Raw genomic sequence first — 25,595 nt, 5'->3', positions numbered from 1 at the left:
CTTACTAATAGCAAGGCATCAATAGGAGAACCTTCCAGACATGGGCGTGGTCCCTCGGGTTCTCTTCCACCTTCCCGTCCGTCCACTTAATCAGGGTCTGGTCGTAACCAAGGCCTCCCAGGGCGGTACAGCATAGTTACAGTTATTCCAGGTAGGTATTACAAAGACCTACATCATACAGGTACAAACACCACGGTACAGTGAGCTAAACATTCATCACAGGTACAGTTGATTTCTTAGACCTACATCTGCAAGTACAAACACCACGGTACAGTGAATTACAGGTACAAGCATCATGAGGTAACAACACACACACACACACACACACACACACACACACACACACAATACACTCATGAATGTCAACACAAGTGGCTCATGTCTCCCTCCCCACCCAGCCAAAGAGGTTAATCTTCCTCGTGTCCGTGTTGTAAGGTCCGTACATTTGTCCGTACATTATAGCTGTACGTATCCAGCTTTGTTCAGGTATTACGGGAATAAGCTTAAGTTTCAACCCGAGATCATAACAGTGTGAGACAGACCTTGGGGGATGGGAGGGGTGTGGGAGGGGTGTGGGAGGGGTGTGGGGAGGTTGTGTTGAATATCTAAGGCAGCCTTCTACAGGTACTCCACAGGGTGTGGTAGGTTTAATTGGTGTTCGCCGGCAGCCTTCTACAGACAGGGAGGGGAGGGAGGTGTTGGTGGCAGGTACTGGGGCATCAAGCGTCTATAAATCCCGGCATCCTGGGGAGTGTCCGGCGGTGTTGGTAGTGCTCCGTCCCGGACCACAACCCCGGAAATCCTCATCAGCCCTGGTCATCTGTCTCACGTCCCTGTCCTCTACCCCGGCCTAGTCTCTACCCCCTTCCTCCCCTGTCACCTACTGTCATTTGCCCCTCCTCTTCCCCCTACCCATCTTAGTCTCCACCCCTCATCCCTGTCACATTTTCTCCTCTATCCCCATTTCTCACCCTCCTTCCTCTCCTTGTCACCTATTTTCCCTTTCTCCTTACCTCCCCTAGTCTCACAACCTCCCATCCCTGTCAATTACCCCTACCCCCATCTCCTAGCCTGTCTCTTCTGTCCTTAACTGTCACCTACGTCCCCCCTCCTCCTAACCTATCCCTTACCTGTTACCTATATCCCCCTCCACTACCCCTAAGCCTCTTCCTCCCCTATCCCACCTATCCCAGCATCCCTCCCCCACCCCCCAACGTCATATAGGTACTGGGTCATCCTCCTCCTCCTCCCTCAACCTCTACCTATGACTAAGCTTCCGAGGAGGAGGAGGAGGAATAGGAGGAGGAGGAGAAGGAGGAGGAGGAAGAGGAGGAGGAGGTGGTTCGACGTGACCAACCAGATTGCTGTTAACTACACACACAAAACCCACCAGCCAATGAAAACCAATGACAGTTAAGACTCGAGTCAATTACTTTCCTGATCCTTAAAGAACAAGGTTGTTAGGTAAAGGTGGTGAGATCCCTGGTCACTGTGAAGTTCAAGGAGAAGTAACTGTCAACGTTGATATTATGGGAAGAAGAAAAAAAGATGATTGTTGTTGAACTCGTTTTGAGATTCTGTCGTCTGAGATTTTTCATTTAATTCAAGTCATTATTTTTTTTTTTTCCTCCGACTTGCTGTGTTCACGACTCTTGGACGGACCAAAGGATGAACACAAGGACGGAAAGAAGGATGAAGGAAAGGTGATCGCCCTCTCTCTCCCTTCCCTCTTTCCTCCCTTTACCTTTCTCCTTCCTCCCCATTCCTCCTTCCACCACCTAAGTTAGCCAAGTCCGGGCGTGTGGTGGTGGTAGTGCTATTTACTGAAGGCGTGAAGGGTGGTGGGAGGGAGTGTCATATGCAGAGTGAGTTCAGTTATTTCCTGAAGGTGCCGCGACACCCTCCCTCCCTCCCTCCCCTCCCTCCCTTCTCTCACCCCCCCCCACTTTTTTTCCCTCACTCCCTCCATAATGTTGCTTATCTCAGCCCAGTAACCCAAGTTTTCTCCTGATGGCCTGCTCTCTCTCTCTCTCTCTCTCTCTCTCTCTCTCTCTCTCTCTCTCTCTCTCTCTCTCTCTCTCACACACACGATAAAGGGATAACTCTCTTATCTAGTGGTCTCATAAGTAATTTCCTTCACTCCTTACAAGGGATATCATTGTTTATATCTACCCGTCTCTCCTTGCCTCTCACCCTCTCCTTACGCCCTCTCACCCCTCTCCTTACGCCCTCTCACCCCTCTCTCTCCCTCTCCTGAATTTCACCCCTCACCCTGCAATCCCACGCAGGCCATAAAGTAATTCCATATCAAAATGTGTGTTACAGGAATGTTCACCACGGCGAGAGAGAGCGAGAGAGAGAGAGAGAAGAGAGACAGAGAGAGAGAGAAGACAGAGAGAAAGAAGAGAAACCATCGACAAGGCACGACGCGACGAACAGGAGGTCTGCCGTGTACCCTAAATCCGCACTACTGAGAGCTCTCTCATCTCTCTCTCTCTCTCTCTCTCTCTCTCTCTCTCTCTCTCTCTCTCCTGATTCACTAAAGACAACACTTAAGACTTATTACTGATGACCACCACCTAACCCCAAAATAACAAAACCAACCGATATTCATAATAAACACACACACACACACACACATACACACACACACACACACACACACACACGTTGAAATTAATCTCATCTGTCTCACAATTAATTCATTTACACAGACAAAACCACAATGACAAGCTTCACTAATACCTGTACACATTAATACCTGAGGCCATGACATTACCATTCTTTTTACTCTTATGACTGTGGTGACGGGAAGGGAAAATAATAAGATGGAAGAGAGAGACTTTATTCCCATACGTGTTTCAACTTCCTCTTAACGCAGGAAGAAACTATACAAGAGGGGGAAAAAAAGTCAAAATTATACAAAATGCCAGAATAGTTGATGTTATCCCCTGTTAATTCTGTAAGTGTGAATGACTGTTTCTATAGACTGGGAAAAGTGCGTAATGTAACTGTTTTTAATTTGTATTTGGATATTCTTAGTTTTTTGGTGATCCCTCAGGCCAGAAGCCCCTCCCCCCTCAGGCCAGGACCTCCCCTCAGGCCAAGACACCCCCTCCTTCAGGCTAGGGAAGGAACCCTCAAGACCGCCCCCCCCAGCCGACCTACCCTCGAGGCCAGAATCCCCCATCAGGCTAGGACCCCCATCGAGCTAGGACCCCCATCGGGCTAGAATCCCCATCAGGCCAGGTCCTCCCCCATAAAGGCCAGGACCCACCTCAGGCCAGGGATGCCCCCCCCAACCACACACAGCCTGGAGGTCTGAAGGTGATGTAGGAGGCAGGCAGGGAGAACCGTCCCACGCCATCACGTAAGATTTACCGTGCTTCGTGCGTGGTTCCCAACAGTGATATATGTTCTGCACTTTACGACTGGTCCCTGACAGCCCCGTCTGCACACACACACACACACACACACACACACACACACACACACACACACACACACACACACAGTAGCCGCCCAGATAGCCCCGTCCTGCACACACTCAAACAAACACACCCTCAGTAGCTGCCGACATACCCCCCCTCCCTGTCTCACACCCACTCACACCATTACTGCCATTAAAAGCACCATTACCACCACTACACACACATGTCCTTCCACACAGCCTCAACACAGCCTCAACACAGCACCAACACAGATCCCATTAGCAACACAGCCTCATTACATCTCATCACAGCCACTGAGATGTGTGTGAAGTGTGGTGTGATGTGATGCGATGTGATGTATAATCTAAACTACAGTCGTCGAATAAATCTCAATACATCCAATCCTACATTAGCATACAGTCACTCACCCATAATAACGACTATACCTGTCTGTACCTTCCACTTAATTCAACTTCCCAGGTATTCTAATAATTTTAACCACATTACAATACCTGTACCTGTATGATCCTGTAAACCCCCCCAAGAGTGATAATTACTGTACCTGTAACTGTACCTGTACTTTATAACCCTCTGAATAAACTAACTGGATCTGAAACCTAATCTCAGGAACCTCGCTTGGATACGTGTCGCCGTACACTATTTGCTGCTCCTCTCTACACCTGTATGGCTGACTGTCAAGGTAAATGCACTCCGACCTTGTAACTCACACACAAGACCAGGAGGAGGAGGAGAAATATGAAGAAGAAGAAGAAGAAGAAGAAGAAGAAGAAGAAGAAGAAGAAGAAGAAAAAGAAGAAGAAAAAGAAGAAAAAGAAGAAAAAGAAGAAGAGCCGGCCCAGCTAACCACCTCATGTAATTAAAAGCAGCGGTAAGGCCGGACCACGGCGCAAGCACGCCCCTGGCTTCAAAATGGGGGATCTCTCTCATAGCTCTCTCCTCCTCTGCAGCCCTCTCCTCCACCTCTCTCTTCATCAGCCTCTCTCCACCTTTCATTGCTTCTCCATAGCCCGCCTCCACAGCCATCTCCTTCATAGCCTCCTCCTGGCTCAACATCCATCCCTCCTCCCCATAACATTCTCCCGTCATTCACATCCTCCTCCGCCTCCACTAACCTCCTCCTCCTTGTTGAAGAACGGATGAAAGACACTTGAGGCGGCTACTACACCCCCCCCCTCCACATCTTTCCTGAAGGCTTAGTAGTTCAGTTCACCTTCACCTCGTGTTAAAAATTGGAGCCCATTTCTTCCTGTTCTCTATTCTGCCCGTAAACTAACCCTCTCCACCTGTCCACTCGTCAATTCACCTTTTGCACCTGTCCAGCCATCAATCTACCTCCTATCCACTTGTCTATCCATCAATTACCTTATCTTACTGTATCCACCATTCTATCTCTTCTCCACCTGTCTATCCATCGATTAACTAGACGTAATTTTTTTGTTTCAATGGAAAATCCGACTTAAAACTTGTATACTATAAATGTATCTGTGAGCCTAAAGTGCTTAAGGTATCAGCTCATTGAGTCAGTGGTGGACAGAACTAAGGTACAGAACTGGTGTTGGTATGGTCGCAGAACTGGTGTTGGTATGGTCGCAGAACTGGTCTTGGTATGGTTGCAGAACTGGTGTTGGTATGGTCGCAGAACTGGTCTTGGTATGGTCGCAGAACTGGTCTTGGTATGGTCGCAGAACTGGTCTTGGTATGGTCGCAGAACTGGTCTTGGTATGGTCGCAGAACTGGTCTTGGTATGGTCACAGAACTGGTCTTGGTATGGTCGCAGAACTGGTGTTGGTATGGTCGCAGAACTGGTCTTGGTATGGTTGCAGAACTGGTCTTGGTATGGTCACAGAACTGGTCTTGGTATGGTCACAGAACTGGTCTTGGTATGGTCGCAGAACTGGTCTTGGTATGGTTGCAGAACTGGTCTTGGTATGGTTGCAGAACTGGTGTTGGTATGGTTGCAGAACTGGTCTGGTATGGTTGCACTAGTGAGGGGTCAATTTTCTCGGATGACAAAAGGACACTGTCATATGGCTATACACGAAGGTGGGGAGGGAGGAGGAGAGGAAAGGGGGGAGAGGAGGGAGGGAGAGAGAAAGGAGGAGGAGAGGAAGAAGGAGGAGAGGAAGAAGGGGGAGAGGAGGGAGGGAGAGAAAGGAGGAGGAGAGGAAGAAGGAGGAGAGGAAGAAGGAGGAGAGGGAGAGAGAAAGGAGGAGGAGAGGAAGGAGGAGAGAAGAAGGAGGAGAGGAAGAAGGAGGAGAGGAAGGAGGAGAGAGGAAGGAGGAGGAGAGGGAAGGAGGAGGAGAGGAAGAAGGGAGAGAGAAAGGAGGAGGAGAGGAAGGAGGGAGAGAGGGAGGAGGAGAGAAGGAGGAGGAGAGGAAGGAGGAGGAGAGGAAGAGGGGAGAGAGAAAGGAGGAGGAGAGGAAGAAGGGGAGAGGAGGGGGGGAAGAAGGGAAAATAGGGAGGAAAGGGAAGGAGAAGAGGAAGAAGGAGAGGAGGATGAAGGGATGAAGGGAGGAGGAAGAGAGGGACGCAAGTGGCTACAGTGACATGTGGAGAAGGGGGTGACGGAGACAACAAAGGGGAGAGGAAGATAATACCCCATTGAAGGAAGAACCCTCCCCTTCCCACTAAATCCTAAAGTAAATTTCCCCAAACAGACAAGCAAAATCCCCATTCAATAATCTTCCCCTAAAACATGGTTAAAATCCCCTAGAACCAAGAATATTCCCCTTAAAGAGAAATCAGGGTCACACGGCAAGAGTTCCCCCCAAAGAGTCAGGTTAAATCTTCAAGACTGTTTCCTTTAAAAAAATGCGGCGGAGTGTGGTGAGTGACCCACAAAACACTCGTCCGCCTGGTTCTACCACCACTATAACCAAACTACAACAATCTCCTTTCTCGGGTAGTTGTAGTTGTTGTTGTTGTTGTTGTGAGGCGGTATATTACCTGAGAAGTGTTCCCCGCGCCACAATGGCGGAGGCCTGCAGCGGTGGCTAGTGGTACACCGTACCAACACCCCCTTTAACAACTTGCCGCTGGTAGTTCGAGGAGAAAACTGGAGGAGTTAGGCAATTACCAGCTAGATATAGGTGGGCACGGCAAACGGACCTGAAAGGGGTTGGGTTGGGTTGGTGGGTTGGGTTAGGTCAGGTCATGGCACGGACGAGGGCAAGCCAAGGGCAAGGAGGTAAGGAGTGTACGTGTGAGCTCAGGACGTGGCACGGACGAGGGCAAGGACACTGTAAAGGCAAAATCCACTCACATGCGGGTACAGTGTTCAGTGACAGATCCTCGCCCACCTTGTAGTCCGCTTGTGACCATCACATTACCAGCTACGTGAACTTCAAGTTATAAGAGGTGGAGGAAGAGGAGGAGGGAGGAGAGAGAGGAAGAGGAGAAAGAAGAGGAGGAGGAGGAGGAGGAGGAGGAGGAGGAGGAGGAGGAGGAGGAGGAGGAGGGAGGAGGAGGAGGAGGAGAGGAGGAGGAGGAAGAAGAGAAGGAGGAGGAGGAAGGAGGAGGAAGAGGAGGAGGAGGAAGAAGAGGAGGAGGAAGAAGAGGAGGAGGAAGAAAAGGAGGAGGGGAAGAAGAGGAGGAAGAAGAGGAGAGGAAGAAGAGGAGGAGGAAGAAGGAAAGAAGAGGAGGAGGAAGAAGAGGAAGAAGAAGAGGAGGAGGGAAGAAGAGGAGGAGGAGGAAGAAGAGGAGGAGAAGAAGGAGGAGAGAAGAGGACGAGGAGGAGGAGGAAGAGGAGGGGAAAAAGAAGAGGGAAAGAAGAGGAGGAGGGGAAGAGGAGGAGGGGAGGAGGAGAGGGGAAGAGAAGGAGGAGGAAGAGGAGGAGGGGAAGAGGAGGAGGGGGAAGAGGAGAAGGGGGAAGAAGAGAAGGGGAAGAGGAAGGGAAGAGGAGAAGGGAAGAGGAGGGGAAGGGCAAGGAGGAGGAGGAGGGACAAGAGGAGGTTAGGAAGCTAGGGGTTAGGTTAGATCGACTTAGTGACAAGGTTAGGTTAGGTTAGATCGACTTAGTGACAAGGTTAGGACACTTTCTATATCAAGATGAAGTAGTTTCGACCAGTTAAAGTTGATGAGTCAGTCAGGCGCTGTAGCGAGTTTAAGAGAGCTCACTACACTACCTTACGTCACCGAGGATAAGGACCAATCACCACATACCATGCCTGCGTAGATGGATTCTGCCCAGTAGCTCCCGATACAGACACACACAACCTAATCCAACACAACACAACCTAACACAACACACAACCTAACACAACACAACACAACACAACACAACACAACCTAACACAACACAACCTAACACAACACAACACAACACAACCTAACACAACACAACTAATCCAACACAACACAACACAACCCAACACAACACAACCTAACACACAACACAACACAACACAACCTAACACAACACAAACCTAACACAACACAACACAACACAACCTAACACAACACAACACAACACAACACAACTTAACACAACACAACACAACACAACACAATCTAACACAACTCAACACAACACAACACAACCTAACAAACAACCTAACATAACATAACATAACACAACTTAACACAACACAATAACACAACACAACAATACAACTAACACAACACACAACACAACATAATATACCTAACACAACACAATCAATAAAGATAACATAACCTAACATAAAAACTTAACTTATAACCAACACAACACAACCTAACATAACACAACACAACACAACACAACACAACACAACCTAACACAACACAACCAACACAACACAACCTCTGAATAACTCTCTAAAACCACAAGTCTTTATACATTATGATCCTATTATAATCTTTAATAGGCTTGAACACTGTTTGAACTTCCTGGGAGGCGAGAGGTGTGTGGGGTAGGGAGGGGTGGGTGTAGGGGAGGGAGGTGGGGTGGGGAGGGGGTGTAGGGGGAGGGATGGGTGGTGGGGGAGGGGAGGGGTGGGGTAGGGAAGGGGTGGTGTGGGGAAGGGGTGGTGTGGGGTGGGGAGGGGTGGTGTGGAGGGAGGGAGGGGTGGTGTGGTGGGAGGGAGGGGTGGTGTAGTGGAGGGAGGGGGTGTAGTGGAGGGGAGGGTGTAGTGAGGGAGGGGGTGGGGTGTAGTGGAGGGAGGTGTGGTAGTGGAGGGAGGGGGTGGTGTAGTGGAGGGAGGGGTGGGTAGTGGAGGGAGGGGTGGTGTAGTGGAGGGAGGGGTGTAGGGAGGTAGGGAGTGGTGTAGTGGAGGGGAGGGGTGGTGTAGTGGAGGTAGGGGAGGGTGTAGTGGAGGGAGGGGGTGGTGTAGTGGAGGGAGGTGGTGTAGTGGAGGAGGGGGGGGTGGTGTAGTGGAGGAGGGGGTGGTGTTATGTAAGAACGAGGAGAAGGGGTCGTTAGGTAGGGAGGACGAGGAATGGGTGGTGTAGGGTAGTAAGGGAGACGGTGTTAAGTAGGGGGGAGGAGGAGGGGGTGGTGTAGAATAGGAGGATAATGTAAGGAGATTTTTCGGTCAATATTGATTTTCCAGTCGTGTTATTGTGAGCTATCTCCTCCCCACTGTGAGCAATAACCAACCAATCAGCTAACGACAGATAGATAGACAGAAAGACTGATTGATTGATTGATTGATGGATTGGTGGATGGATGGACGGAACACGACCCTGGTGAGGGGGAGAGACCTGATAGGCGACACGCCAGGTCCGATGTCATCCCCTTATCGCCTTCCTCCACCTGCAACTGTTGGTAGGTTGGCCTGTCATGTCTAGTACGGGGAGACAGTACAGAGAGCAGGTTTAGTGTGTGTGTGTGTGTGTGTGTGTGTGTGTGTGTGTGTGAGAGATGGGTATCAGAGCGTGTATAAAGGATGTTTGCCGTGTTATTGTCAGGGGTAGAATGTTTCCCCCCCGGACCTGCCAGAAGACGCACAACACGGGGCTCTTGAGGCTCACCACAGTGTAAACACGAGTGAATATCCACGACACTGCTGCCACCATAGGAAAGGCGAGGCGGCAACACACACACTGCTATTGACGGAGGCGTGTGGAAACTCCGAAGTATTCAGGGGGACAAAAGATATAGTAACGGCCGAGAATGTTGGTATTTTAGGAGATGTAGTGTACACATTATGGGAGTTACCAGAGTACATAGGTTTAAATTATGTACACACGGGATTACAAAGTGTACACACGAGGTTACAAAGTGTACACACGAGGTTAAGAGGTTTGTAAATATAACTTAGGTGGTTTAAAATAATACGGTGAAGAGAGATAACTAGGAATGTACTAAGGGAAGACCACTGGTGGAGGACAAGTTTGGTGCCGTGAAGACAGCGGCCACACGGTAACTACCTTGACGCGACCACCATACAGCAGCCATAATACCTGCCGCAGACTTAATGAGTAGTGTGACCAGGTAATAGCTGCCTTGGACCAGAGGTTTAAAGATTGTACTTACCTAATTCGGCAGGAACCTCCCGCCGGCGATGTACGAGGTCGAGGAAGAGGTTGGTTATGAGGTAGAGGTGCTCCATGCCTCGGGGATTGAAGTCATCCTTGGCGAGGTAAGTCTTGTTGACCCACGCCTGGCTGTACGCTATACGGGGCTTGGGTTCCGGCACCTGAGAAACCACCTCCTCCGTCGTGACCACCACCTCCTCCTCCAGCACTGGCTCCTCCGTCATTATCTTCCCCGGCAGGTTTCGAAACATCCTGCAGGAGGCGAGTGTCCTCCGAGGCGACCACGGCGGTGGCGGCCACGGGGGAAGATTCGACAAGAATGTCGATCTCGGGGTCGAGGTCGGGCGCTGCGGCTGTGCGGCCCCGCCAGAGAGGCCGCCAGCAGCAGGAGCTGAGGCCAGGCGAAGGTCAGTCTGAGGGGCCTCATGGCGGCACAGGTCACGCTCGGGTACAGTCAGGTGGGCAGCGCCCTGACCCTCAACACTCCACCACAGTCACCCTCCACAACATCAACATCAACATCACGCCTGTAACAATAAAAAAGACAATCGTTAGTCACATCATAAAACACATGAAGGCTACAACAATCACTAACAGAAGGATTGCTTCACACTGTCAAGCCTTAAGTAACATACAGTACACTATGAGCACAACACACCTGGTGTAATGTGACTAACACACACACAACACTACTACTCCATCACCGTCTAAATCTCATTACCTTTTCTCTACAGTTGCGCTAAAGTGAGACTACCGTAGTGTCCCGGAGCAGGTGTGATTAACATGTAAATCTGGCCATGACGGATCTCCCCGGTGGCCCCTGACTCCATTAAGCCCTATAGGACACTTTCCTGGAGGAGTTCTGGAGAAGTTGCAACACTTTGTGTCCCACAAATTCTCAACCGACAAGATCTCATTCCAACAAAATCCGACCTAGAGTAAAATCTCACCAGACAATTTTCTTAAAGTAACATAAAGCTGACACAAACACCACAACCACACAGGACAAAATCCCCACCAGACTGGACCAAACTCCACCACCAGAACTATATGTGAACAGGAACCACAAGTGACTGCACAGACAGGAAACAAAACACCAATAACATACACAACTCCTCCAAAGAAACTCCTTGTACACCTCTCAGTCAATACCATTAAGGGCGGGAGGGCTGGTCGTCTTCAGGTTACTGGGTCATCCCTCATGTACACTGACCACCTGGAGGACCCACTACCTCCCATGCAGGATAAGTGTGTCATTCTCATTGGACACTTCCAGTAATTCCATAACTCAATTAACTGAGACACGAACTGTTTACTTAACCTGAAGTTATAAAGAACGGCCACGGCTGATACACACACACCACACACACACACACACACACACACACACACACACACACACACACACACACACACACACACAGAGCCTGAATGTGTCAACGTGACCTGTTCCAATGCTCAGGTCCAGGTAGGCCACACAACGTTACCGGCAGCCGCTCTGCATTCAATCCCGACCCAAGTATTAACTGTGGTAACATTCATGGCAGGTCTCACCAACACTGGGTATGAAACAGGAGGTCTTGTCATGTGTACACGCGAAAGACCCCCACATATCCAGACGACGCCAGATGTATTCTCGTCTCATTGTCTCATAGTTTCACGACGAGACACAAATGTGAATGAAGTGAAGGAATGTGGTTTCACCACCACACACACACACCACACCACACACACACACACACACACACACACACACACACACACACACACACACACACACACACACACACACACACACACACACACACACACACACACACACACACACACACACACACACACACACACACACACACACACACACACACACACACACACACACACACACACACACACACACACGGCAAGATGTGGAGAAATGAGTCGTCTCTCCTGGAATATAAAATAGGAAGGATGAGAGGAACTAAGTTAGATATTCATGGAGCAAGGAGACAATAAACAGGAGAGGCAGGATATGGGATTTGCCTAAACACACAACGTGGGAGTATTAGGGTGTTGCAGCATGCAGGGGGTCTCCTGCACAGTCAGGTGGTAGGAGAAAGATATTAATGTTGGACCACAAACACAAGAGAAGTACACAGTGATGATGACCTCCCGCCCTCAACAACCAGGAAGTGAGGCGGCGTTAGAGAGAACAAACTGCGTCGTGGGAACTCCAGCGCCAACACCTGCTGCCACTCATCCCTCCCTCACCTGCCTCACAACACACCCTCATCACCCTCTAACGATAACATTCTCCATAATGAAACTCATAAGCTTCTTAAACCTCCTCCTCAAACTTGCTAAAGACGCCGGGGAGTGAGTGGGAGTTCCCGGGCACGAGGGGCGGCGGTGACGAGTGGCTGGTCCTCTTTAGTATTCGTCGAGGCGTGAGGCACCTCTGGTCGAGTCTCCCTCCCTCCCTCTACAACATGGCCACCGTTCACTACAGCACCTCCCGTCATACTTCTACACACAACATGTCTTCACGTGTGGTAATTCTGTAGCCATTTTTCAACTTTTAAAACTACCATATCTGACTCAACACCCTCACCATCTTGAACCCTAATGGTAAAATAACTCAATGGCCATTCACTCTGTTTCTAATCTTTCCTGCGACTGATCCTACAGCACTAGCCATCTCTCCCTCACGCCCCCAAGGAAAAACAGAGTGAGCGGCCATTACGGTAATTTGTCATAAGAGACGCCAGTGTGACGCTCCTGCACGCACACCACCGTCACTACTGGTCACTCTCCCCTCCCTTATCCTCCCTGCTCAACCCTCTCTCCATCCCGCCCCTTCCTATCTTCTTCCTCTCCTCCCTATCTCCCTGCCTCCTTGCCTCCCCCACGATCACAATTTACATCAAGGGAGATAACATGATCGTGAACACCGGGATGGGAAGACGCGGCTGAGAGAAGGGGTTAGAGGAGGAGGAGGAGGAAGGGGAAGAAGTAGAGGAGGAGGAGGAGGAGGAGGAAGGGGAAGAAGTAGAGGAGGAGAAGGAGGAGGAGGAAATGGAGGAGTAAAAGGAAAGGGAAGACACGACAGGAAGTTGAGTGTCTGAGAGAGAGAGAGAGAGAGAGAGAGAGAGAGAGAGAGAGAGAGAGAGCAAAACCGTTTAGTGGGAGGGGGTAGGGTGAAAACGGGGAGATAACGTGGGAGGGAGAGGTGAACAGGGGAGATAACGGAAGGGGTGAAAAAGAGGGAGACTATCTACCAACAGCAATACCAAAGACACTCTCTCAATCGTTCTATAGGAGGGTAAATATTGCATCTCTCTCTCTCTCTCTCTCTCTCTCTCTCTCTCTCTCTCTCTCTCTCTCTCTCTCTCTCTCTCTGGTGTTGTGGCGGCTTCCCGGTGTCAAGTTGTCAACAAACATGGAGACGCTCAGCTGATCCGGCCTCTAGCGACCTCATACCTCCAAGTCTCACACACACACACACACACACACACACACACACACACAGCCCAGTGACGACAGCAATAGCAACAAGGTCATACTCGGTGTCAAGTGTTAGGTTGGAGGAGGAGGACTCTGTTAGCCACAAGTGTTTGCTTCTGTCCACACCAGCCCTTGAGCGTCCGATGTTTTCCTGTCTATATCCTGTCTATTCCTCAAGTGTTAGGTGGTGCCACACTAACACTTAAGGGTCAGTGTTCTTCTTCAGTGTGAGGTGGTCACACTAACACTTAAGGGCCAGTGTTCCTCAAGTGTTAGGTGGTGTCCACACTAACACTTAAGGCCGTGTGTTCCTCAAGTGTTAGGTGGTGTCTGGGTCAGGTTGATCAAATGTTCAACTTAAGCCCAGCAGCCGATGGCTTTGAAACACACACACACACACACACACACACACACACACACACACACACAAACACATTCTTTATCAGTTTGTTTTTGTTATTAATTTCCATAATGATTTAGTTTGCCTGTTTTTTATTAATATTATTATTATTATTATTATTATTATTATTATTATTATTATTATTATTATTATTATTATTATTATTATTGTCGTTGTTGTTGTTATCATTGTTGTTATTATTGCTGTTGTTGCTGCTCTATCCTAAAACACACTCGCTAGTAAACATTCTTAAACACAGATTCTAGACACCTGGCGATATATAAAGGTTAGTCCCTTAAACCATGAGAGGCTTCAACCAGGTGTCGCCCTAAATAACAAGGACTCTTGCCCTAAACGATGAGGCCAGACCAGCACCACTAGTTAAGAGTAGGGGGGAGAGGGGCTATACTGGTAGATGAGAGGAGGAAAAGAGACTCTTACATGTAGGGAGGGCAGATAAGGGAAGGTGAGGCGAGAAAAGGGAAGGTAAGGGACAGGGACATGTAGGAGGGGAGATGAGGGAGAGGTGAGGGAGGAGGAGAAGGAGGAGGTAAGGGAAGGTAAGAGGAGAGAGGGAGATGAGGTGAGAAGATGAGTACAGGAGGATGGGGGAGATGAGGTGAGGAGAGTATGGGGAAGAGAAAGGGAGGAGAGAGAAAAAAAGGGTGAACCACTTAAACAAAGGGACGACTTCCGTGAGTGGTGTCGAGGGGTCCTTGTGAGGGTAGACCACTGAGGGGATGTGATCACTCTGGAGTTTGAGGGAAGGAGGGAGGAAGGGGGAGGGGAGGGATTGGGGAGGGGAGAGTTGAGGGAAGGGGGAGGTTGAAGGGGAGTTGAGGGAGGGGAGTTGAGGGAGATGAAGAGGGGACGGGGAGAAAAGGAGGTGGGTGAAGTTGGGAGGAAGAGGAAGAGCAGTAGAGGGAAGGGAAGGAGGAGGTGGTGATGGTGGAAGAGGAGAGGTGTGTAGAAGTGGAGGAAGTGTGTGGGAGGAGGAGGAGGTGGTGGAGGAGAAGGTGGGGGAAGAAGGAAGAGAAGGAGAATGAAAGGAAACCAGTGTATGAGGGAGGAAGAGAAGAGGGGGGGGGAGGAGGAGGAGGAGGAAGAGAGGTATGTGAGTGATGATAGGCAGCAGTAACAGGTCATTAAGGCCCCTCTCATAAAAGACCCCAGCTCTAACGGACCCCAGTCTTAACACCCCCAAGTTGTAATTGGCCCTTTTGTTGTTGTTGTTGTTGTTGTTGTTATTATTGCTCTTGTAGTTGTTGTTATTATTGTTATTATCTTTGCTCTTGTAATTGCTGTTATAGTTATTGTTGTTCCTATTATAATCATCATTATTATTCCTTACAACAGAAGCAACAATTGTCAGTCTAAGGAGGTCGGAATAACGTGACGTCATCATCTGTCTTAAGACGCCAGGTGTTGTTGACTCCTAAGAGCATTTATGATTGCCAAGAGTGAACCCTGTGTGTCAGTGAGGCCCTCCTCCCTCACACCTCACACCCCTCCCCTCACCACTCACCTCCCTCCCTCTCACACCTCTTCCTCACCACTCTCACCTCCCCCTCCCTCTCACACCTCTTCCCCTCTTCCCCTCACCCCCTAGGACCACCGCCCTCTCAGGAGTCAATACCAACCTGATGGATAATTTATAACATCAGTAGAGCATAGTGCGCCTCTTTCCTTCCTTCCTTCCTTCCTTCCTTCCTTTCCTTCCTTCACTGCTGCAACTGAACCTACCACGCCCTCCCACGCCTGCCTTGAAACACACGCCCACCACCACCTCGTTAACATCAAGGACACACGCCCCTGTCGCCAGGACCTCAGCAGCACGCCCCCACCTCCCCGGCTGAGAGTAAACATCCTTACCACTAACTACCTAATCAAACTAACTACCTAATAACCATAGGAAACAAGAGGATGATTAGATACGATCTGAGTTATGCCACCTGAGTGGTCTGGTGGTGGAGGAGGAGAGGAGGGGAGGATGACGGGGGAGGGAGAGGACAGGTAGGAGGAGGACAGGTGTAGGAGGAGTAAGAGAGATGTGAGAGGACGAAAAGCAGGTGGAAGAGGTGAGGAAAAGGGGGAGGGGAGGAGAAGGGAGAAGGAGAGGAGGAAGATGAGGAGGAGGAGAAAGACGAAGAGGAGAAGGAGGAAGACGAAGAGGAGGAGGAGAATCATAACATGTGACCTTTCCTCGCCCATTGTCCTCCCCAACCAAGACAAGTCGACCCAACGCTTATTATTAACATTAATTTTTTCCCTCTAATATAAACTGTTTCCACCTGCTACTTGAACCCTCCCCACTGGTCAGCTACTCCTGCCAGGCGAACAAAATGCCACCCCAGGCAGAACAGGCATGATAAAAGTAAAGTTATAAGAATTATAACGTTGATTAATAAGAAAAATACTGCGAAAATTTTAAAGGGCTTCTTTTATGCTGAAGTCTTTAACATACACATCACGCCTATATACGGTACACCCTTCACGCCCACGGTACATCCTTCACGCTACGGTACATCCTTCACGCCCACGGTACATCCCTCACGCCCACACACTCTACGCCCACAGCCCAACACGCCCACAACACCCACCAGACCCCACAATACACCCCTCACGCCCCACACACCCTCACGCCCATGGGCACTCCTCACACCCACCACACCCTCAGGACGCTCTCACAATACACCCCACACCCACAACACACCCCCACACCCACAACACACCCCTCACGCCCACAACACACCCCCCCACACCCACAACACCCTCACACCCACAACACACCCCTCACACCCACAACACACCCTCACACCCACAACTGCCCCACCCTCACCCCACACACACATGTAAACACAGAAGCTCCACACCTGGGCTCTTTCACACACACCTGCCGGGTTGATGGCCCACTGCCGCTCCTCACGAGGCAATCACACATCCCTTAACTATCCCACGGGACGACCACCACTACACACACACACTGATGCTAGACTACCGGTGCTGCATAGGAGGAGAGAGGAGGAGGAGAGGAGGAGAGGAGAGGAGAGGAGGAGAGGAGGAGAGGAGAGGAGGAGGAGAGGAGGAGGAGGTACAGAGAGAGGAGAGAGTGGTCATATATTCGTCTCTCTCTCTCTCTCTTCTCACGTACTAACTAATGAATAAATGAAATAAATTGAATGAAACCTAACCCAAACACAAGGAGAAACGGAAGAGAAATAAACACAAGAACAACAGATAAACGACAAGACAAACACACTAATAAAGGGGAGAGGAGGAGGAGGATAATCAAAGAGATTCAAACGACATTAAATAAAACTGACAATGAAAGAGGAAGAAGGAGGAGGAAGAGAATGGAAATGTAAGATCAACGAAGAATAAATACAGGAAACAAGATAATCAAAGGGAACCAGGGGAGACACACACACGAGAGAGAGAGAGAGAGAGAGAGAGAGATAAATGAGTCTTAACGGATAAGATGATAAATGAAGGAATGGAGAAAAAGATAAACACTAAAGAAAGGTGGGAGGGGTGAGGTGAGGGGTGAGGTGGGGGTGGGGGTGTGGTGGTGGGTGAGGGGTGAGGTAAGGTGGGGTGAGGTAAGGTTAATTTACTTACGTTAGATTAGGTTTATTTAGTAACGTTAGGAAACGATGAGTCAAACTGTTCTTGTCTGTAAGTCTTATAAGGTCACACACACACACACACACACACACACACACACACACACACACACACACGGTAGCGGCGGCCTTCGAGTAACAAGACACAAGACGTCGAGGAGTAGGTCAAGGGCACTCCATCTCGTGGAGGCTGAGGGGTGAGTGGGGGAAGAGGAGAGGGGGGAAGAGGAGGGGGAGAGGGTGAGGGAGGGGTGGGAGTGGGGAGGGGTGGGAGGGGGCAGGGGGGGTGAGGGGCAGGGGGAGTGAGGGGGGAGGGGTGAATGGGGAGGGTAGTAAGGGAGGGGGGGTGCGGGAGTGGAGGGGGTGAGTGGAGAGGGGTGAAGGGGGTGAGGAGGGGGGGGGGGGTGAGGGGAGGGGTGAGGGGGAGGGGTGAGTGGGGAGGGGTGAGTGGGGGGAGGGGTGAGGGGAGGGGGGGAGGGGAAGGGGGTGAGTAAGGGAGGGGTGGTGGAGGGAGTGGGGGGAGTGAGGGGGGGGGAGGGAGGGGGTGGAGGAGGGGGGGAGGGGGGTGAGTGGGGGAGGGGGGGTGGGGGGAGGGGGTGAGGGGGGAGGGGGGGGAGGGGGGAGGAGGGAGTGGGGGAGGGGGGTGAGTGGGGAGGGGGGAAGGGGTGAGTGTGGGGACGGACGGAGATAGATAGGTGGATGGGCCAAAGTGATATGGAAGGAAGAAAGGAAGGGAGGAGGGAGGGAGGAAGGAAGGAAGGAGGGGAGGAGGGAGGGAGGAGGGAGGAGGAGGGAGGAAGGAAGGAAGGAAGGAAGGAAGGAAGGAAGGAAGGAAGGAAGGAAGGAAGGAAGGAAGGAAGGAAGGAAGGAAGGAAGGGAGGGAGGAGGGGGGAGGGAGGAGGGAGGGAGGATAAAGGCCAATACAAACCCAAAAACGTGATAAATAAATACAAAAATAAAACTGCAAAGTGAAAAAATCCAGATGAGTGTAAATAAAACGAGAGAGAGAGAGAGAGAGAGAGAGAGAGAGGAGAGAGAGAGAGAGGGGGGGGGGGGGGGGGGGGGGGGGGGGGGGGGGTTGCGATTAAATAAAGAGAAACAATAAAACATACACAGAGAGGAACAAAGAGGGGAATACAAAGAAGAGAGCAAAGAGGAACACAAGAGGGGAATAAAGTTGGGAACACAAGAGGGGAAACGATGGGAAATGAATAATATGGAAGGAAGGACTTTGAGTGTGTGTTGTATAAAGAAAGAAAGAAAGAAAGAAAGAAGAAAGAAAGAAAAAAAGAGAGAAAGAAAGAATTTGAGCGCCACAGCAGGCAGATGGCTGGCGACCGTTCGACTGGAGAAGCTTGGCATTGTTTCCTCGACTCACTCGCAAGGAAACAAACAACCAAATAATGACAGTTCCTTAATTACCGTGAACTTGTGCTATCATCATCATCATCATCATTATCATTATTTTCCACATCATTATCACAAGTCATCTTTTAATTAACACTATTCACTCGCTGATCCTGAAGAACCCCACCAAAGCACGAGTGGAGGGTGACCTGGGTGACTAACATGTGTCTGGTGGAGTGTGAGCAGTAGGTGGGTGGGGGGGACACAGGGGGAGATACATACAAAGGGGACACATACAAGGGGGAACAAAGGGGTGGGGGGGTATATGACACAGAGGGAGGGGACAGAAGGGGGACACAGAGTAGGGACACGTGACACAGATGGAGGGGGGACACATGGGGACACACATTGAGGGGGGAGGGGGAGGGGCTAGGCCAGTGAGTAACTCAATCCAAGACTTGTGTGGCAGCTTTAGTGATCGTCCACCCACAAAAGTCTATATACTCTGGCGGGGGGAAGGGGGGGTGGGGGTAGGGGAGGTGGAGGGGGACGGAGGAAGGGGGGGGGAGGGGTGGTGGAGGAGGAGGTGTTGGGGGAGGGGGTTGGTGGAGAGGGAGGTAGGGGTGGAGGAGAAGGAGAGGTGAAAGGGTGATGCGACAACTACTCAATACTTGACCAATATGGGAAGGGAGAAGGAAAGGGGAGGAGGAAGGAGTGGGGAAAAGGAAAGAACAGGGGAGGGAAGGGTAGAGAAGGGAGGTGAGTGGAGAGTCAAAAACAATCTGTGAAGGGAGTAAGATTTACATGGGAATATTCATCTTCAAAAACCAGGCAAATCCTCTTCAACCAGAGACAGCAGATGTACCACCACCTCAGATATTACTCCTTGGTGAGCTCTGACAGATACTCCTCAATAAAACACATCAAATATTCCACCTAGTAAATATTCCTCCAAATAGTCACCCAGGAAATGAAAATAACCCAAGTAAATATTCCTCCTTGAAAACCTGCAGATATTTCACTCGTTAAATATTTCACCTGGTGGGTTAATTATACTCCACCTCCTCTCTATTCTACTCCCTCCCTCACTACTCCACTCTCTCCCTCCCTCCCTACTCCACCTCCTCCACTACTCCACCTTCACAACCACTTGGCGCCTAACTATACGACACAGTTTAATGAATTCAAGAAGTGGGGGAATATTAGGCCGGCTGTTGGGCTAATTGTGTTGAGTTTTCTTCTTAACTTTATGTGTGTGTGTGTGTGTGTGTATCTTAAGTATATGTGTGTGTATGTATGTATGTATGTATGTATGTATGTATGTATGTATGTATGTATGTATGTATGTATGTATGTATGTGTATGTATGTATGTATGTATGTAAACGCACAAACACACACACACACACACAAGAAAGCAGCACTGCCCTAAGCTACACTCTCTCTCCTACCTCCACTTTCACCAGGCGGAAGCAGGGGGAGGGGGGGTGGAGGGGGAGAGGTAGATGGAACTGGAGAGGGAGGGGGTGAAGAAATGGGGAAGGGGGGTAGACAAGGAGAGGAAGAATGGGAAGAGCGAGAAAGGGGGAGGGAGGAAAAGAGGGTCTCGAAAAGTAAGGAATATGGGGGGGTGAAATAAGGGGTAGGTTGGTAGGGGAAGGAGAGGGAAGGGGGGATACATGGGAAGATGAAAGAGCAGGTGGAGAGGAGGGAGGGTAAGAGAGGGGAGAGGAGGGAAGAGAGGGGAGGAGGGAGGGTAAAAGAGGGAGAGGAGGGGTGGAGGTGGGGGGGCGTGAGAACCAGTGCCCCAGGGGTGTTGTTGTCGAGTGTCCATCCAGCTCCACGGCCTCTTCCTCTCCTCTTCCCATTTCCTCTTCCTCCCCTCTTCCTTCCTCCCTCCCTCACCTCCCCCTCGTCTCCCCGAATCACATCAGGTAGGATCACCCTTAATCCACCTATGAAGGATTGGAAAGGTGATCAAGGGGACACAATCCAATCTCTTCTCTCCTCAAGGCGAAGTCCAGAGTAAAGCGAATGATGAATAATGAAGGAATAATGTATGAAGGAGGAGGAGGATGACGTGATGAGGAAGAAATGAGGAGGAGGAGGAGGAGGAGAGTGACGTGAGGAGGAAAGAAGATGAGGAGGAAGAAGAAGAAGATGATGATAATAACAATACATCAAGCTCTCAATATCACGGTAGTTGTTTTTTGTTGTTCTTATCCCCAAAAGAGAGGAAGATGAGGAGGAGTAAAGGGCCAGTTTTATGAGCGTCCAACAGACCCCCAGCAGGTGTCACTATAAATCACTATCTCTCAATTCCCCTCCAAAAAGATACTTCAGTCCCTTCACACACACACACACACACACGAGTCTTCCCGGGACCTACAGAATGGTGGGCTCTAGAGGGGGGGGGAGGATGATTCTTCAGGGTATCTCGCCATCTCCACCGACCATCACGATACTACGCCAAGCCTCCACTGACATACATCTGAGTCGACCTGCTCCTGCTTCACCACACCTGCTAGTGATGGTTCATACCTACAGTACCTAACACCAGGAGACCGGACACCTACAGTACCTAACACCAGGAGGCCGGACACCTACAGTACCCACACCAGGAGGGCCGGACACCAGTACCTACACACCAGGAGGCCGGACACCTACAGTACCTAACACCAGGAGGCCGGACACCTCAGTACCCAACACCAGGAGACCGGACACCTACAGTACCTAACACCAGGAGACCGGACACCTACAGTACTAACACCAGGAGGCCGGACACCTACAGTCTAACACCAGGAGGCCGGACACCTACAGTACCCAACACCAGGAGACCGGACACCTACAGTACCTAACACCAGGAGGCCGGACACCTAAGGTACTAACACCAGGAGGCCGGACACCTGCAGTACCTAACACCAGGAGGCCGGACACCTACAGTACCTAACACCAGGAGGCCGGACACCTACAGTACCTAACACCAGGAGGCCGGACACCTACAGTACCTAACACCAGGAGACCGGACACCTACAGTACTAACACCAGGAGGCCGGACACCTACAGTACCTAACACCAGGAGGCCGGACACCCAGTACCTAACACCAGGAGGCCGGACACCTACAGTACCTAACACCAGGAGGCCGGACACCTACAGTACCTAACACCAGGAGGCCGGACACCTACAGCACCAACACCAGGAGGCCGGACACCTACAGTACCCAACACCAGGAGGCCGGACACCTACAGTACTCACACCAGGAGGCCGGACACCCACAGTACCTAACACCAGAGACCGGACACCTACAGTACCTAACACAGGAGACCGACACCTACAGTACCTAACACCAGGAGGCCGGACACCTACAGTACCTAACACCAGGAGGCCGGACACCTGCAGTACCTAACACCAGGAGACCGACACCTACAGTAATCACACCAGGAGGCCGGACACCTACAGTACACACCAGGAGGCCGACACCTAAGTACCCACACCAGGAGGCCGGACACCTACAATACCAGGAGGCCGGACACCTACAGTACCAACACCAGAGGCCGGACACCTACAGTACCAACACCAGGAGACCGGACACCTACAGTACCACCAGGAGGCCGGACACCTAACCTAACACCAGGAGGCCGACACCTACAGTACCTAACACCAGAGACCGGACACCTACAGTACCTAACACCAGGAGGCCGGACACCTACAGTACCTAACACCAGGAGGCCGGACACCTACAGTACCTAACACCAGGAGGCCGGACACCTCACAATACCTAACACCAGGAGGCCGGACACCTACAGTACCTAACACCAGGAGGCCGGACACCTACAGTACCTAACACCAGGAGGCCGGACACCTACAGTACCTAACACCAGGAGGCCGGACACCTACAGTACCTAACACCAGGAGGCCGGACACCTACAGTACTTCACACCAGGAGGCCGGAGAACGTGGTGTACCTTTGTTCCTTCAGGCTAGTGCACACCAGAGCGCTACACAAGGACAACTTTAAATTCCCCTGTGCGTGGAGGCCCCTGGCGTGTGTGTGTGTGTGTGTGTGTGTGGGTGGTGATGGCGGTAGTGTGTGGTGCGTGTGCGTCCTCCTCCACCACCACCACAGCGGAGCACGAGTATCACCACCACGAGTAATAACAATGATACTATCCATTAGTCTCACATTATACCAGCAGTCTCTCACCACCATGTCCGTCTAGTTGGTGATGGTGGTGACAGTGTGGTGACTCGGGTGGTTGGTGTTAATATTGGTGGTGATGATAGTAGTGATGGTGATGATAGTGGTAACAGTGGTCGTAGTAGTGAAGATGGTAGTGGTGGGGAGCCAAGAGGAGAGGGGAGGGGGAGGGGTAGAGGGAGGGGAGGGGAGGGGGGGAGGGCCACACAACACCGTACACCGCGAAAACACAATAACACGACTTTTGCAACAACACATTCTGGAGGGGGGGGTGGGGGAGGGGGGAGGGGAGGAAGGAGAGGAAGACGAGGAAAGGGGAAGAGAAATGAGAGGAAGGAAGTAAAGGGGAGGAGGAATGGAGGGAAGGAGTAAGGGAAAGGAGTAAAAAGTGAGGAGAATAATGATGAAAGGAAAAGAGGGAAGAGGAGGAAGGAAGGAGGAAAGGAGGGAGAGAGAGAGAGAGAGGGGAGGCAAGGGAAGAGGAGAAAGGTACAGGAGGTGGGAGGAAGGGAAGGAAAGAAGAAGGGAAAGATGAGGGGGAAAACAAGCACACACACACACACACACACACACACACACACACACACACACACACACACACACACACACACACAATTAAATAACAACATGAGAAAAAGTGAATAAACAAAATGATAAAACAAAATAATGAAGCTAACGAAAAAGCAAAACACGATAAGAAAAGATAACCAAAGAAAACAAAAAAATACGAACACAGGAAATAGACACACGAGAAGATAAAAGATAAGGAGGAAAACAGAAATAAAACGACGATGTGAGTGAGAATTATGAAGAAATATATGAGACAGGGAGAAGGGAATAAAGATAAGGAGACAGAGAGAAGGATAAGGAAAAATATGAAATAGACAGAGAAAGAAATAATGATAGAATAGGTGGAAGGAGAGAAAGAAAAGAGATGAAAGAAGAGACAGAGAGAAGTGAAAAGATAAGGAGACAGAGAAGATGAGAAGAGAGAAAAAAAAAGAGACAAACGGGGGAGAGGAAATAGAAGAACACGACAAAAACTAAGAGGTATGGATAACAGGGAGGTGAGGGGAGGAGGGAAGGGGGAGGAGGAAGGAGGGGGGAGGGGAAGAGGGGGAGGAAGAGAGGGAAAGAGACGGAGGGGGAGGGGAGAGGGAGGAGGGAAGAGAGGGAAGGGAGGAAGAGGGAGGGAGGGAAGAGAGGGAAGGAGGGGGAAGAGACGGGAGGGGGGGAGAGGGAAGGGGAGGGTAGAGACAGAGGGGAAGAGAGGAAGGGGGGGAAGAGGGGAGGGAGGAAGAGAAGGGGAGGGAAGAGGGGGAGGGGGGAAGAGGGAGGGGAGGGAGGGGAATGGAGGAGGAGAGTTGGAAAATATGGCCGACCTGAATCACCACCTCTTAATTCTCCCCATCATTCACCACCTCTCCCCTCTTTTCTTCCCTCATCTCTCTTCTCCCCTCACCCCTTCCTCTCCCCACTATCTCTCGGTCAATGTCTTCTCCAGAATTTCTCTACGTCGAGGTCCAGGGTCTCTCTCTCTCTCTCTCTCTCCCTCTTCTCCCCAGTGCCAGTTTCCCTCTTTAATGTTATTCTCCCCATGGCACCTTACCGCTATTTAACCCTCCCCACTGAATATCCCAATTACTCTATTTTCTTCAACTGCTCTCCCGTTTTAATTCTCCCCATTTTCTCTTGCTAGGACTGTATTTATCCTCCCCAATACTTCTCTAGTATTTAGTCTCCCCATGCCTCTTCCCATTATGAACTCTCCCCAATATCTATCCTCCCCAGTAATTATTCTTTCCCATTCGCTCCTCCCTAAAATATCCTCCCAAGGTTTGTCAATCAATCTGTTGAACTAACTAAACCCAATGCTTCTCATCTATTTTTCTCTTCTCCCCAACATATAACCCCAGCAGTATATTCCCTCCAACATTCAGTCTCCCATTATTCTCCCCATATTTTTCTCATTATTCTCCCCACTACCTCTTCTCCCCCACCACTACCTCCCCCACCACTACCTCTTCTCCCCACCACTACCTCTTCTCCCCACCACTACCTCTTCTCCCCCACCCTCTTCTCCCCACCACTACCTCTTCTCCCCCCACCACCTACCTCTTCTCCCCACCACCTCTTCTCCCATTATTCTCCCCCACCACTCCTCTTCTCCCCCACCACTACCTCTCCCCACCACTACCTCTTCTCCCCCACCACTCCTCTTCTCCCCACCACCTCTTCTCCCCCACCACTACCTCTTCTCCCCACCACTACCTCTTCTCCCCACCACTACCTCTTCCCCAAGTCTTCCTTTGACAATCTGTCCAAATAACAGAACTTTCTCTTGCCTTCCATTCTCTATCTTTTTTGTTTGTATTATCTCTCCGTTATTTACATTCTCTTGTATTCTTTCTCTCATTTACATTATTTTCTTTCTTGTCTTCTTTTGTATTTTTTATCCGTTTTTTATTATTATTATTATCGCCTTTGTTTTGTTTATTGTTCTCCTCGTCTCTGTAGTAACACACACACACACACACACACACACACACACACACACACACACACACACACACACACACACACACTAGCAACCTGCAGTAGCTGTGATATTGATTTTCCACAGCCTCCCT

The 25,595-nt window shown here is 50.4% G+C and overlaps 1 protein-coding gene across 26 annotated transcripts in view; it reads right to left on the bottom strand.

Annotated features, from left to right (window-relative positions):
• LOC121859744 (prominin-1-like) overlaps window positions 1-25,595 on the bottom strand; it is a 159,984-nt gene that overhangs the window by 71,274 nt on the left and 63,115 nt on the right. For all 26 annotated transcript variants that reach the window (XM_042356706.1, XM_042356707.1, XM_042356728.1 and 23 more), the window contains exon 2: window positions 9,910-10,438. In XM_042356706.1, coding sequence (XP_042212640.1) covers window positions 9,910-10,162 — 253 coding nt within the window. In that variant the 5' untranslated portion in view covers window positions 10,163-10,438. The remainder of the gene's footprint in view (window positions 1-9,909; window positions 10,439-25,595) is intronic.

Source organism: Homarus americanus, unplaced genomic scaffold (assembly GCF_018991925.1).
Source record: "Homarus americanus isolate GMGI-L3 unplaced genomic scaffold, GMGI_Hamer_2.0 scaffold27231, whole genome shotgun sequence".
In the NCBI taxonomy this organism is placed as follows: domain Eukaryota; kingdom Metazoa; phylum Arthropoda; class Malacostraca; order Decapoda; family Nephropidae; genus Homarus; species Homarus americanus.
The sequence above is the reverse complement of the archived record's forward strand: the minus strand, read 5'-3'. Positions and strand labels throughout refer to the sequence as shown.